This window comes from Coregonus lavaretus (genome assembly GCF_964263955.1).
Source record: "Coregonus lavaretus genome assembly, contig: HAP1_SCAFFOLD_4805, whole genome shotgun sequence".
In the NCBI taxonomy this organism is placed as follows: domain Eukaryota; kingdom Metazoa; phylum Chordata; class Actinopteri; order Salmoniformes; family Salmonidae; genus Coregonus; species Coregonus lavaretus.
Genome location: NW_028158392.1, coordinates 14,393 through 29,077, shown reverse-complemented (window position 1 = coordinate 29,077; position 14,685 = coordinate 14,393). Strand labels below are relative to the sequence as shown.

The window sequence follows — 14,685 nt, the reverse complement described above, 5'->3', positions numbered from 1 at the left end:
TGCCAATGAACATCTGAATGATTCAGAGGAGAACTGGGTGAAAGTGTTGTGTTCAGATGAGACCAAAATCGAGCTCTTTGGCATCAACTCAACTCGCCGTGTTTGGAGGAGGAGGAATGCTGCCTATGACCCCAAGAACACCATCCCCACCGTCAAACATGGAGGTGGAAACATTATGCTTTGGGGGTGTTTTTCTGCTAAGGGGACAGGACAACTTCACCGCATCAAAGGGACGATGTACCATCAAATCTTTGGTGAGAACCTCCTTCCCTCAGCCAGGGCATTCAAAATGGGTTGTGGATGGGTATTCCAGCATGACAATGACCCAAAACACACGGCCAAGGCAACAAAGGAGTGGCTCAAGAAGAAGCACATTAAGGTCCTGGAGTGGCCTAGCCAGTCTCCAGACCTTAATCCCATAGAAAATCTGTGGAGGGAGCTGAAGGTTGGAGTTGCCAAACGTCAGCCTCGAAACCTTAATGACTTGGAGAAGATCTGCAAAGAGGAGTGGGACAAAATCCCTCCTGAGATGTGTGCAAACCTGGTGGCCAACTACAAGAAACGTCTGACCTCTGTGATTGCCAACAAGGGTTTTGCCACCAAGTACTAAGTCATGTTTTGCAGAGGGGTCAAATACTTATTTCCCTCATTAAAATGCAAATCAATTTATAGCATTTTTGACATGCGTTTTTTCTGGATTTTTTTGTTGTTATTCTGTCTCACTGTTCAAATAAACCTACTATTAAAATTATAGACTGATCATGTCTTTGTCAGTGGTCAAACGTACAAAATCAGCAGGGGATCAAATACTTTTTTCCCTCACTGTATTTAACTGCTGCACAGGAATTATGTACTGCACCCATAGTGAAGAGGAAGTACTACTGTACTTCCAGTATATGTTAAATAGTTTACTGTCAAATACAACTGAAATATGATCTGAGTTCTTTGTGCGTAAGTGTTCTATGCAGAAGTCAATGAGGTCACGCCCAAAAAAGGCACAGTGCGTGACATGCTTGGGTTTTCCCGTAGTGGGGGCCAGACAGTGCTGTAGGAGGTTAATGCAGCTGAAAGGAGGGACCAGAGGTGGCTGATGTTTAAGAAAGAGGAGGAGGGGGGAAGTCTCACAGAGGACACCGATGACTGAGGGAGCAGCACTGACTGACTGACTGACTGACTGTAAGTTGCAATATCACTAACTGTATCTCTAGCCTTGTTTATACCTGGCGCTAACATGCGTCCTTTGTCCTGACCTTATCCACATTCTTATTGTGCCCACATTGTAGTTGTTGCATCTACCCATTTTATTAAAATGTGTCTCTTCTCCGTTCACTTTGTCCGCATTGTGACCAGATTTCCTGCTGCCTCCCAGTATGCAGATTGTTTAACAGATATTCTGTGTTGACTGTGGTAGAAGTAGGCCTAATAGCAGGGATCGTTACTGTTGGTAGGTTCTACAGTCCTGCGGAGTTTCATCACATTTGACCAATCGGAAATGCCTGTGACTCTACAAATGTGTTGGATGCATTTGCTGTTTGTTTTGGTTGTGTTTCAGACAATTTTGTACTCAAAAGAAATGAATGGAAAATAATGTATTATGTCATTTTGGAGTCACTTTTATTGTAAATAAGAATAGAATATGTTTCTAAACACTTCTAAATGAATGTGGATGTCACCATTGTAGAATAGAATTCACTTCGTCTGAGGATGACGTACTATCTGACAACATTACTATGTGAAGGCTATTGGCCCATAATCGTATACAGTGGGTATAGCCAAGGTTGTGAGCCTTGCATCACCACTCGGAATACTATAAGATGCACATGGCTAGGTTTACCGTTATGCAATTATTAACAGGCTGAGGAACAAGGAGCTAATATCTTTCAATCAATGTCCTAGCATTAAATTATTGAGTTAACCTTAGCTCAGAGATGTACAGTTAGAGACCGAGCATATATGCTATGTGTATTGTGAATAACATTTACCATTAGACATTTCACCAAATAATAATTAAAGGAATATTACTTAGAAATGTGAGGACTACGGATCGTATCCATTTAAAAGTAATCAGATTTATTGCAGTTACGCAATAGGAATACAATTAGCAAATGGTACATACCAGAAATCTTCACAATAAAAAGAATACAAAATGTCCTAAGTCTTAACAACTCACTACTATGACATACAAACGTACATCAGGAGATCGGTTTACCAATGACTCCATGATCAATGTTTACACCCATCTTTTATTCTTCGAAGAGCGCTGAATCCCAGTATCTACCATCGTCTAATTAACATCGTTTTGCATGGCCCAAAACATTAAAACAAAAGGCATAAAACTTCACACGCATTCTATAATCTAATCACCACATCTCAACACTGTATGGTAAGAGCAAACCCCTGTGTCGCTCCTCTTTTAACTATCCGCTGTAGGATGAACAGTAACAATAAATCCATAGCAGTTACAGTACAATAAAATATATCATAATTCATAGCTCTTTATGAACTCTTGAAACAATCCAAACATGATCATTTAATTCACACAGTTAAATTAATTTCATCGATTCAAGTTTCATCAGTCTTCACCTCTCCTTGCTTCAGTGACCTTAGGACTTCTATGTGAATTTCTCTTCATCGAGATTTACCCAGATAAGGTGTGTTTGACCCCTGTGATAGCCCACAGATGGTCTGTCACTCAAACAATGCCATAAATGGAGATTGAATCATCACGCTGGGCCTCGGCGCCAGCAAATCGCTAAACGCATCTTCATCACCATCGTTCACATTAGTTCACTCTCTCTATTTCCGACTACAGTAATCCCCCGTTTGGCACGTCTGGGTTGTGAAAGAACCAGAGGTACCATAGCGAAAGAAGTAGAAGTACGAAGAGAGGTGATCTAATGTCTGCAATTGCAACACTGTACTAAAGTTACCACTAGCAGGCTTGCCAAGACGCACGCGCGATACACCCAGTCCCACCAGGTGTATGCGTATTTGGCTGAGGCAATGGAGGCGCTGGTCAGGATAGTTGCGGTCTTCTTGGCCAGGATGACTTCGACCTGGGAGTGTGCAAGATGGTAGCTGGTATCCTGCTGAAGCTCCTGTACCATGGGCTCCGTCAGAGACCTGGTGCTCTCCTCGTATAAGCTATCCTCCCACCAGGGGGCAATGTCAGTGTCCAGGGGTACCCTGCATAGAATATTCAGCTGTCCCATTGTGAAATCCTCAGTCACTTCCAAGCAGAAAGTGTGGTTAGCTGGACAGGTCAGGCCCCCGTAGGATAAATAATTCATCTCACTTATCACATAGCATCAGTATAGCGTGAAGTGATCGTACACTCATCAGTTTAATATCGTTAAAAGTTACAGATTGTATTGTATTACAGGTGCAAATTACATAACTGAAGTCTCATGACAACAAAACCGAGTTGTTACCGACATATCAGTACCATTAATACAAAAATAGCCAGCAACGTGATCCCATTTTATGACTTGGTCTTTAACGACCACTCACTCCCAAAGGGTGGATGGAGCTTGAGATGGAAATATTTGGTCCGGAAGAATAAAAGGGAAGTTCCATAAAAACCAATACAGCCAACACATTCTTTAGAATTGTACATCATCACAGCGGCTAACAGTTCTGCATATTGAATATTCTGAATATTGTCTGACTTGAACCATTTCTCTAGTCCAAGTGAAACAATAAGGTCATTCAGCGCATGGCGTGGTGCCTTACCCAGGCCAAGATCCAATATCTCCTGCCGTGCAGCTGCGAACAAGTCCTGTGCATAAGTTCTACAAGCTATATTATGTTCCACAGTGTAGGTTTGGACAAAAACCATGTGACTAAGCTTCAATAATGTCTCAGCTTCTGACTTGACGGCCTTGATAATACTATCATCACCAAGCGTCAGGTGCTGAAAACCAGTAGCTACTTGATTTGAAATCCATGCAGTATAATGTAATTGTTTAGCCAGCTGATATATGTTAGACATGAAGTTCCCAGCCCCAAAGACGCCAGCCAAAGCCCAGATGAAGCCACGCCTTGTACGTGTGCGTGTGGCTTGGACAGCAAGTCTGCCCTTGTAACCTGAAATTAGAACGGCTCATAATAATGGCCGGAATGGAGCAAATGGAAAGGCATCAAACACCTGGAAACCATGTGTTAGATGTGTTTGATACCATTCCACTGATGCCGCTCCAGTCATTACCATGAGCCCGTTCTCCCCAATTAAGGTGCCACCAACCTCCTGTGGTCTGCAACCATGTGTATGTTCTACCATTACTGCTACAATGAGCCTGGAATGCTGCCAGAACATTAGATATGTTGTCCACATCACCAACAAACTATCATGGTCCAAACACACCAAGACAGTCATGAAGAGGGCACGACAAAGCCTATTCCCCCTCAGGAGACTGAAAAGATTTGGCTTGGGTCCTCAGATCCTCAAAAAATTCTACAGCTGCACCATCGAGAGCATCCTAACTGGTTGCATCACCGCAAGGTATGGCAACTGCTTGGCCTCCGACCGCAAGGCACTACAGAGGGTAGTGCGTACGGCCCAGTACATCACTGGGGCCAAGCTTCCTGCCATCCAGGACCTCTATACCAGGCGGTGTCAGAGGAAGGCCCTCAAAATTGTCAAAGATTCCAGCCGCCCTAGTCATAGACTGTTCTCTCTGCTACCGCACGGCAAGCGGTACCGGAGTGCCAAGTCTAGGTCCAAAAGACTTCTCAACAGCTTCTACCCCCAAGCCATAAGACTCCTGAACAGCTAATCATGGCTACCCGGACTATTTTCACTGCCCCCCCACCCCATTTTTTTACGCTGCTGCTACTCTGTTAATTATTTATGCATAGTCACTTTAACTCTACCCACATGTACATATTACTTCAACTACCTCAACTAGCCAGTGCCCCCGCACATGGACTCTGCACCGGTACCCCCCTGTATATATAGCCTCCCTACTGTTATTTTATTTTACTTCTGCTCTTTTTTTCTCAACACTTTTTTGTTGTTTTATTCTACTTTTTTATAAAAAATAAATGCACTGTTGGTTAAGGGCTTTAAGTAAGCATTTCACTGTAATGTCTGCACCTGTTGTATTCGGCGCATGTGGCCAATAAAATTTGATTTGATTTGATTTGATTTGAGGACACATTGACCAAAACTAGAAAAACATCATGCAAGAGGGTCTTGTTAATGTTTCCTTTAACAGGACCACCTTTAGGGACTGGATATAGTTTTGGACACTGTGTTGGTTTGTGATAGCCGCATGTAGCACAGGAGGTTGGTGGCACCTTAATTGGGGAGGACGGGCACTTGGTAATGGCTGGAGCGGAATTAGTGGAAAGGTCTCAACAACATCAAACCCATGGTTTCCATGTGTTTCGTGCCATTCCATTCGCTCCGTTCCAGACATTATTATGAGCCGTCCTCCCCTCAGCAGCCTCCACTGGCATGTAGTAAGGTTAAAACAATACTTAGTTGACCATGAACAAGTCTTTGCATTTGTCCAGGCTGTGAAATTAGCAGCACACGAACTAACACAGTACATACCCTTCCTGCGTTTTGTCCAGACGAAAGGTCTGAGTCTGTAGAGGTCACCTGTAGGAAAATCTAGATTATACAATGCAATAACAATATTATGATGCGTCCTGTTATGAGGTGCAACATGCACCTATTTGTGGCAGGAAGCAGATCCGTCATGTGGTAACACTTCTTGGGATCCATTGTTATAAACAGAATAAAGTGTGTTCAGTATACCTATGGGTGTATTTGGTTTATTCAATACCTGGAACCAGATTGTTCTGTTGTATTGGAAATGAATGCCAAGTTTAAAGTTGATATCTTTGTGAATGGGCTGAAAGTCCTTGTCTATGCAGGCGGGAAGATGGCTGGATCCTATGTTACAGCAGATCTGCGTGGCACAATTTGGTCCTGAGGTAACCCCAGGGGGCCATATATCTATCTGTTTAGGATAAAGTGGAATCTGGTTGTTTGTGTATGGCCCACTATGCTTCCATACCCATCTCCCAGACCCCAGAGCATGGTTACGCTCTACTCACAGTCCTAATTCAATGCAGGTTGGTCCCATCACTCTCCTGGCCTCTGGGGTCCAGGGGACAGCTACCACCAGCCTGTTAAGACAGAAATAGAAAAAAACAAAGATCATCCAAGTCAAAACATTGCTTCATCACCTTTGACCCCAGTATGGCTTACATTGTGTAAACCATTTAAACTTCTGTCGGGCCTTAACAGCCTTGACCTCGTGAGGACCATGCCATCTTGGCGCAAAAGCATTCTCTTTCACGAACAATCTCACCATGACCATGTCCCCCTCTGTGAACTTAGTTTCAACCACTGGATTGAACAGTGCGTCGTTTGCTCTGTCTGACTGCTGTTGCCTCAGAGATGCCTGTGCATACAGGACCTTGAGTCTGTCATGTAACTGAGTCAACACAGTCTGCTGTTTTGCAATATAGTCAATCTGCAAAGACTCCCAGGTACCCCTCGGTGGATCTGGCCTGCCGAGCCTTGTACGACCAGGCCTCCACTGGTTAACAGACGCACACACCAAGCACGTCTTACACCAATGGTCTATATCAGCAGCCAAGCCTGGCCACCAATAAAACCGCTTCACGAGTTGAGCTGTTTTATCAGAGGAAACAGGAGAATATTCGATATACAATTTGATTATAGGCTTTTGCCTGGTACCACATATTTACAACCCTGAAGTACAATCCCCTGAACAACTGTCACCAGTGAATCCCGCTTCAAGTTAGCCTCTAATTCCCCATCAGAGACCCACAAATCTTTCTGATACTCCTTAAGATCCAAACTGCACTGACAGGTGTCACATCTGTCAGAGTGATATCCCAAGTATCACCTTGCTTAGCAAGCTTGTCAACAATGCCATTGTGTTCCTCATGCAATGAAGAGCCTTTAGTGATGTGAACGCACCTTCACTACACCATGATTACGGATAGTCCTGAATGAATCATGAATAATGATGAGTGAGAAAGTTACAGACTCACAAATACCATACCCCCAAAACATGCTAACCTCTCACCATTACAATAACAGGGGAGGTTAGCATTTTTGTGGTGGGGTATGATATTTATGCCTCTGTAACTTTCTCACTCATCATTATTCATGATTCATTCAGGATTATCCTTAATCATAGTAGTATCCACATTAATGTAGAAGTGTTTAGAAACATATTATGGGACCAAATACTTCACTTTTTACTACTTTAATACACATAGAAGTTGGTCCTCCATTATGTACAAAAAGAGTTGTAATTGCTAAACCGTAGTTTCAAATCCAAAGTGCTGGAGTACAGAGCCAAAACAACAACAAATGTGTCACTGTCCCAATACTTTTGGAGCTCACTGTATACGTATATAATTATATAACTCTCTGTCTCTGTTTAGGTTCCTCTTCTAGGCCTATAACAACACTCACAGTACGGTCATGTCTAGCGTCATCTACGACGGGAACAAATCCGACCATAACTGCACCAATGTGGACAACCTGATGAAAAGCTACTACCTGCCAGTCATGTACAGTGTCATTTTCGCTGTAGGGCTGCTGGGTAACGTCACCTCCATCGCAATCTACCTGGCCAAGCTACGACCCTGGAAGTCCAGCAGTATCATCATGGTCAACCTGGCGTTGACGGATCTTCTGTATGTCCTGAGTCTGCCTTTCCTGGTCTACTACTATACCCACGGTGATTCCTGGACCCTGGGCGAGTTCATGTGTCGCTTTGTGCGTTTCAGTTTCCACTTTAACCTATATGGTAGTATACTGTTTCTCACCTGTTTGGCTGTGTTTCGATATGTCGTGGTGGCACATCCTCTGAGGGCAGCGCAGGTGCAGCAGAAGAGGTGGGGTATCGTGGCGTGCGCCACGGTCTGGGCTATAGCCGCGGCGGAGATAGTGCCCATGCTCACCATGATCACCATGGAGAAGCGAAACAACAAGAGCACCTGTTTGGACTTTGCTAGCAACGACCCGACTGTTCTGTGGTGGTACGGCTGGCTGCTGACCGTGCTGGGCTACCTGCTGCCCCTAGTGGTGGTGGTGGTTTGTTACTCCAGTATCGTCCGGAAACTAGCCAAGGGGCCCCAAACCCACAGCCCTCGCCGGGTGCGGGCACGCCGCCTCACCGTAGTGATCCTGGTGGTGTTTGTGGTGTGCTTCCTGCCCTACCACGTCCTGAGGATACTAAGAGTAGACACCAGGAGGAAGCCCGAGACGTCATGTATGGTGGAGCACTGGGTCCACGCCGCTTATATCCTGTCCAGGCCCATAGCGGGGCTCAACACCTTCTTTAACCTCGCTCTGTACACCCTGGCTGGGGACAACTTCCAGCAGGCCTTCCTCAGAGTGTTCCACTGGGGCCGCTGGTGGACCAAGGCCAGGACTCACCTCAAACTCAGCCTGGCTGTCGTCAGTAAGCCCAGTAACACAGCTTCAACCGAAAGGACAGCAGCCACGGATATGGACATCCATAGACATGAAATATAATACAGTGTTCTGTTTCATTCTGTGTGGACATTACTACCATGGCAATATATTGTCCTACAATTAAGCAATAAGCCCCGAGGGGGCCTTATTGCTTAATATACCTAAGGGCTATTCTTAAGCATGACGCGACTCGAAGTGCCTGGATACAGCCCTTAGCCGTAGTATATTGTCCATATACCACAAACCCCCGAGGTGTCTTATCGCTATTATAAACTGGTTACTAATGTAATTAGAGCTGTAAAAATACATGTTTTGTCATACCCGTGGTATACGGTCTGATCTACCACGGCTTTCAGCCAATCGGCATTCAGTGCTCGAACCACCCAGTTTATAATATTGTATATACTGTACTGTGATCCTGTAAATAGAAAACCTTTTATCAGATTTTATTATACACCAATATGAGGTTTACAACATTGATGTGGTTTCTATAAAAATATTAGATAATTGTAAAGAGTGACTTTATATCTACTGTATACTCTAATTGATATTGCCATATCAGTTCATTATAAATAGATGTTTAACAATCAACATTTAACAAATCAATATCCGTCTCAGAGCTCAGTGGGTATTTGATGCATTGTATTGAGCACCTACTTAATGCAAGCAACAATGAAATGAGAGTCTAGGAATAAGGAACACATTGGCTGGGGGGAAAGATTTCCTGCTGTTAAGTGACATCTATTTTTCATCTTACAATCACAGGACCACTTCCTAATAAGGAAACTGATAGTAAACTGTATCATCATGCTTTTCCTCTGAAGGCTATTTACTATAATACATTATTCATCCAATTTAATTTCAACTAATTTCATCATTTGATAAAATCAAATAGTTAACAAACTAGTGTCAGATTAGTGGTGCTTAAATGTTTATTTGAGGCTGTACTATTGAGTCCCACATCAAAGGGTGGTAATGTCCACTGTTTACCCTACATTGTGGGAACCCAGACCTCACTTCAGATTCAATGCTGAAAGCAAGTAACTAATGCAAAGAAACACTTGAGTGAACTCTCTGACAGTAAAGAAGACCTCTGTATAGTATCTTGCTATCATAACACTATGAGAACAATAAAGAGGTGTGGCTAGAATGGAAGCTTGAATATGAATATAAATTAGTAGGCCTATGCGTGCAACAAGTTCCTCCTGTCTCTAGTTGCACTTGATTGTTGGCTATAGTTTCTTCTCAACCTTTCAATCTCTTCCTCTACCGTTCCAGTAAACATTGTTGAAAAGCTCCTTTGGTGACATTTTGTGAATTCCCCACGTCAACTTGATACCCTCACAGATTACATATCATTAGAAGCAGTGTTATGCATTAGAGCATTTTGAGAATGTGCGGGTGTATGCCAACATGAGCATGCGGTCTCCTATCATAGTATCTACTGTCATTCTTATGTACAGGGGTACAGATCTTTGGCAATGATGTCGTTCTTCACTGTGATGTGGACGCACATGGACGTATGTGCACAAACAGTAACGACGTGATTGCGGCTTAGTGATTTATTCTGTGGTCAGTGTACTCCCAGGCTAGTCAGGGGCTGTGTCCCAAATGGTACCCTATTCCCTATAGTGCACTACTTTTGACTAGAGCCTGGTCAAAAGTAGTGCACTAAATATAAGGAATAGGGTACCATTTGGGAGGCATATAGGGAATAGTGTTGTGTTTCACACTGACTGGGAACCAGGAAATAAAAATAATAATATGCCATTTAGCAGACGCTTTTATCCAAAGCGACTTACAGTCATGCGTGCATACATTTTTTGTGTATGGGTGGTAGAAATTGTTTCTGTCTGGCAAACCCTTTACAGGGTGTGATCTCTTCCTTCCTCCACACCTCCCTTTCTGTTCCGCATATTTTCATGTTTCTCAATTAAACACTTGTCTTTCGATCAGCACACGCCTTTCCCATGTGATCCAACTGGAATTTAAGTCGACAAAGCCTCTGTTTTTACAGGTGTCTCTACAGACCACAGCTACTTTCAATTTCTAATTCCCAAACATCAATTCTACATAATATGTTGAGTATGACATACGTGTTCCAATTATAAGGACTCCATGTGGTTCAGGGCTGTCTGCATTTCATTTCAATGTATATTTAAGGTAAATTAGTGAACCTGAACCACCGGAACGACCCATTTCTATCAACAGTGAGAGATCTTCCTTAGAAAATAGGAGTGACAGGGTTGTTTGTTCTTTAGAACTGATGTCACCAAATGATTCTACTGAGTGCCATGTGTCATATCCCTTTATGCGTCACTAACCATGTCACAGTGCTTGCTCATGTAAATTATTCTAAAAGTAAAAGATCTCCTATGGTCAGAACAAGTGTCATTTGGGGAAGCGGTGGACTTGACACTCAGGTTAATTTAGGTCTGAATTCTTTCAACAATGGATTTCTACTGGGATTCTACTGCTTTCAAAAAAAGCTTCACATTCTAAGTGTTATTCACAGTAGTGCATGGTAATAGTTATGGAGAAAAACAACGTATCTCACTGTTACTGGGTTGACTTGATAAGAAGTAATGATGGTTGTACAATTATTGACCTCAATGAGTCTCTCTTCTCTCTCTCCTACTGCGATAGCAATTAGATAGCCTGAGAACTGCAGCTGGGCTGAAAATAGGCTATTTTGGGGTAAGAACACACTGACTTCCTCCTCCTCCTCTCCCTCCTCCTCCTCTCCCTCCTCCTCCTCCTCCATACATAGATCACTGGTTCTGTTCTCTCTTCATCACATCACATACTCTCTCCAGCCTCCCTGGTGTGTAGAAATCCCCAGAGTGACTATGTACCCAGATGAAGGAGAAAGGCATTAAGATAGCCTACTCTTTATTGTGCTGCGTTGGAGTCAAGCTCAATCGCACTTTAAACACTCCGTTTCACCCTGAACTGCCTGTAACCACAACTAATGGCTAAAGGCTGCTCTACACCACCATGATGTAAGAGAGCATTAATTGGTTCAGACAGCCAGCCTATTGTGTCCCCCCCCCCCCGGAGTTTATTTCTAGAGTTCCATCATACAGTGAGTGTGTGTGTGTGTGTCTACGTGTGCGTGTTTGTGTGTGTGTGTGTGTGCGTGCGTGTGTGTGTGTGGATTTGACAGGGAAAGCGTGCAAAGAGAAGTGGATGTCATTGTTCTTTGTTCACAATGTGAACAGGGCAGAAAAAAAGGACATGTTTTGGAAAGCTTGGAAATCAGTGGTATGCTGCGTACATTTATTGAACAGCTTTCCTACAGGTGAATGTGTTGAATACCATCATACTGTACATATTAACTCATAGTTGGAAAGCAAACTTACAAGGTAAACTAATACAAGTCCTGTCCTAAATAACCAAAGTATGGGAGGGTGGTTAATGAATAATTTATTGTGTTATTACTATCATATCTTACTGTAGATATCATGAGCAAGTCCAGAGAGAGAACCTAGGTTGCAAAGCTACCGGTAATTCACCAAAGTTACCGGAGTTTTCAGTAATTAACATGTCATCTATGGTAACTTTGGTCATTTACTCGAATAACTTAAAAAGCTAGATATTCATATATGTATACATTTTTTATATCTGTGACTGGTTCAAGAGAAAATAGCCTAATTAATGAAAAAAAAGCATCTAATCAAGAATGGCATTATTTTTCATTTAACACTACAACTCTTCCAACTATTGACTTTTTTTCACAACTGTCACCAGTTTGGCGCCAAAACATTTACAACAAAGAGATAGTAAAATAAATAAAAGTGTGTAAAAATATATAAAGGTGTTTAATGCTGAAACCCTCATATTAAACACCAATGGTATTCAAGTTGATGGTTTATATCAGGATAATATTTTACAGGTTTTCCATTCAATTTCTTATTTTAGAATCATCTTATTTCATTTTATACATTTTACATGTGATAAGGCCAAATAGAGGGCCATAGATTATTACAGACACCTGTGATAATATGAAGTACCCAAAATGGCCAGTAGATGTCATCTGGTAAAATACAAAAAGAAAGCTATCAAAATTCTGGTAGTTTACTGGTACACTTCGAAGGTTTCTGTTAATATACCCTCCCTTTGCAACCCTAAGCGAACCACATTACTTTTAAAGAATCCTGAGGCGCTCATTTTGTTTATGTACAGTCCCATGGAGATTCTGATAAAATCTTGTTAAATGTCCATTTGACACCCTAGAGTTGTTCACTTACTTTGAAGGACAGACACAATAAACTCTGCATGAGAAGAAACAAAAGTTGACCACATCATAATACATAGTAATAATAAATACACCCATCTGAAAGATTAAGACACCATTGGGCAGCCCAAGGCAGAGAGAGAGAGAGAGAGAGAGAGAGAGAGAGCGAAACTGACAGGAAGTACTAGTCCTAGCATGGGTGTTACGGCCTCACCATCTCACCACCTGGCTGCTGTAGTCCTCTGTGGTGGCTACACCTCCCACCTCCTCCCCCTCTATCTCCCTCTCCTCCTCCTCCCTCCTGGATTTGGAGATGGGGGCTCTGTGCTGATGCAGCCGCTCCCTCTCCTCCTGCCTCTCCTGCCTCCTCCTCAGCCTCTGCTCCCGGTGCTGTGTCTGGCGGCTGTACTGGTACCTCCGGAGGAACAGCTCCTTGGCGTACTCGTACAGCTCCATGTCCAGGGCGTTGAGCCCCTCGATGCGCCGCCGCAGAGCCCCCTCCCCCACCCCCACGCTGGCTGCCCGCGTGCTGTTGATCTGCGTGAAAGCCTGGATGAAGCGCAGGCCGAACGTCCGCTCAAACAGGTACTGCGTCTTGCGCTGGAACTCGGTCAGGCCGTAGAAGGCCATGTTGCGGAGGTTGTTCTTGGCGCTGGCTAGTAGGACGCGGCCGCGCTCCCGTTCGGCGCCGGCGGTAAAGGAGGAGACGTTGTAGCAGCCCACCAGGCTGAGGTCGGCCAGCATGCGGACCTGCCGGTTGTTGGCCAGGTTGGACGGGCAGTCCATGAAGTTGGTCAGGGTGACCCCGGTCCAGTCGTCGCCACTGTAGCAGGCGGGCAGTTCGTCCTGGGTGGGAGAGCGGCCGTCACACATGTGCAGGGCTGTCTTCCAGGTGGCGCCGCGTTGCACGTGCTTCCACTCGCTCAGGTAGCGGGAGACAGGGTCCCTCAGCATGGTGATGTAGTAGAAGTTCCTGCAGCAGCAAAGACAGAAAGAGACGTTAGTTTCAATACAATTCCTCCAATCTGTAATGACAGAACTGGGAGAGTTTGAGAGAGTGAGACTGGCACACGTCTTTCACTTTCACTCCCTCTATCTAACACTCACTGATGAGATAGATGGTGGCAATGAGCTATAATTATTTGACCACGTGAGAGAAAAAAAAAGGTGGAAATGGGTTGATGAAAAGAGTGAAGAAAATATCATATTTCTCACTTTTAAAAATAGCCAGCTTTAGAAGATAGGAAACTCTAATAACGCTATCTCTAAACAGTGATCCTAATGAGCTGAGAGCACAGTGGGCTATCTCATTTCTAATGCGGAATAATAGTGAAGAGATATTTCTCATCTTATTGCTAGGCCTCCCTATCTCCTGAATATTCATACCTTGGTACATTCCTTTCACTACATAACAAATAGCTACATTTAAGTAGCCTGTTTCATTGCGCTCTACTGTACTTTTTCAGAAAATTATCAACTTATCGAACATCCAATCCCTAGAGGATTCCTTCTAAATCAAAAAGGGGAATATAGGCTAAAGATGAGAGTTTAGTCAGAGAGATCCCCTACTATGTATATAGAATCACTTCTTCTAATACAGATCAACCCACACTGCAGTATTTTCTACATTTTCCCGTAGTCAAATAAAGTAGGGGAACCGTTTTGGGCACTGGAAGAAATAGTAGCCCCCCTCACAGGTAGCGATGGGAGTTTGAGAATTGAGATCAAGACTAAAACCTTGAAAGCTGCAGCTATACGGCAGAATAAACATCTTGTATGGAGTCAGACTGTTTCAAACACAGCTGCTCCTTGTTTTCACGTAGAGATTCTTACCTGCAAGCTGCTAGAGATTTATACCTTATGAATGTTTCATGGCCCATGAGAAGTGGGTAGGAAAACAGTTGAGACTGCCAGAGGAGACAAAGCATCACAAAGCATTCACTTGTTCTGAATCAGATGTGAATACTTGATGGAG

At 43.5% G+C, this 14,685-nt stretch overlaps 2 protein-coding genes across 2 annotated transcripts; one reads left to right on the top strand and one right to left on the bottom strand.

The window, feature by feature from the left end:
• Window positions 1-7,474: 7,474 nt before the first annotated feature.
• On the top strand, window positions 7,475-8,533 carry LOC311124060 (2-oxoglutarate receptor 1-like; the record flags this gene model as incomplete). The annotated part of the gene is made up of 1 exon (XM_084198277.1): window positions 7,475-8,533. The coding sequence occupies one exon, from the start codon at window positions 7,475-7,477 to the stop codon at window positions 8,531-8,533; it is 1,059 nt and encodes a 352-aa protein (XP_084054403.1).
• A 4,387-nt stretch (window positions 8,534-12,920) lies between these two features.
• Window positions 12,921-13,683, bottom strand: LOC311124059 (heparan-sulfate 6-O-sulfotransferase 3-B-like; the record flags this gene model as incomplete). Its single annotated transcript, XM_084198276.1, has 1 exon — window positions 12,921-13,683. A coding segment is annotated over one exon (763 nt), but the record flags the coding sequence as incomplete, so codon positions are not given.
• Between the last annotated feature and the right edge of the window lie 1,002 nt (window positions 13,684-14,685).